General features: G+C 52.6%; 1 protein-coding gene across 1 annotated transcript in view; it reads left to right on the forward strand.

Moving 5' to 3' along the window:
- Positions 1-927, forward strand: part of LOC119590505 (extensin-like) — a 9,819-nt gene that overhangs the window by 3,315 nt on the left and 5,577 nt on the right. The window contains exon 2 of the mRNA XM_037939155.1: positions 291-719. Within this exon, the coding sequence (XP_037795083.1) occupies positions 291-719 (429 nt within the window). The remainder of the gene's footprint in view (positions 1-290; positions 720-927) is intronic.

A 927-nucleotide genomic window follows, 5' to 3' on the forward strand; every position in this document is an offset into this window, starting at 1 on the left:
AAACTTTTCAGCCTCCACTGTTCTCTCCTCACCACCACCAGTCTGTCACCCTCTAAACCTCAGTAAAGTTAACAGACAATCGCTGTACACATCCGCTTCTGCTCCTTCCCGCGGCCTCTCCACCTCCAGCACACTAACCTCTCCACCTCCAGCACACTAACCTTTCCACCTCCAGCACACTAACCTCTCCACCTCCAGCACACTAACCTCTCCACCTCCAGCACACTAACCTCTCCTCCTCCAAAACACAAACCTCTCCACCTCCAGCACACTAACCTCTCCACCTCCAGCACACAAACCTCTCCACCTCCAGCACACAAACCTCTCCTCCTCCAAAACACAAACCTCTCCACCTCCAGCACACTAACCTCTCCACCTCCAGCACACTAACCTCTCCTCCTCCAAAACACAAACCTCTCCTCCACCAGCACACTAACCTCTCCACCTCCAGCACACAAACCTCTCCACCTCCAGCACACAAACCTCTCCACCTCCAGCACACTAACCTCTCCACCTCCAGCACACTAACCTCTCCTCCTCCACACACAAACCTCTCCCCTCCACAGCACACTAACCTCTCCACCTCCAGCACACAAACCTCTCCACCTCCGAGTATCGTACCTCCACGACCTCCAACCATCCACTGCATCTTACTCTCGCCTCAGAACCTCATTAACTCCACGTCTTCCACATCCACTCCAACTCTTATCCTTACCTCTGTTCCTTTCAGTTTCCCCCTCCACCTACCAAACTTCCAAACTTCATTGCTCTACCTTCGTGAATAACCCCCACCTCCGCCACTCTTTGCTCTTTGCCTCAAAACCTCCCCCAGCCTCTTTGCACTTTCCTCCACCTCAAATCTCCAACTCAAATCTCCATCATTCCTTTCCTTTCCTCTAAGATCTCTATCGCCAGACCTTCGGCAAA

The sequence above is a fragment of the Penaeus monodon genome, chromosome 27, assembly GCF_015228065.2.
Source record: "Penaeus monodon isolate SGIC_2016 chromosome 27, NSTDA_Pmon_1, whole genome shotgun sequence".
In the NCBI taxonomy this organism is placed as follows: domain Eukaryota; kingdom Metazoa; phylum Arthropoda; class Malacostraca; order Decapoda; family Penaeidae; genus Penaeus; species Penaeus monodon.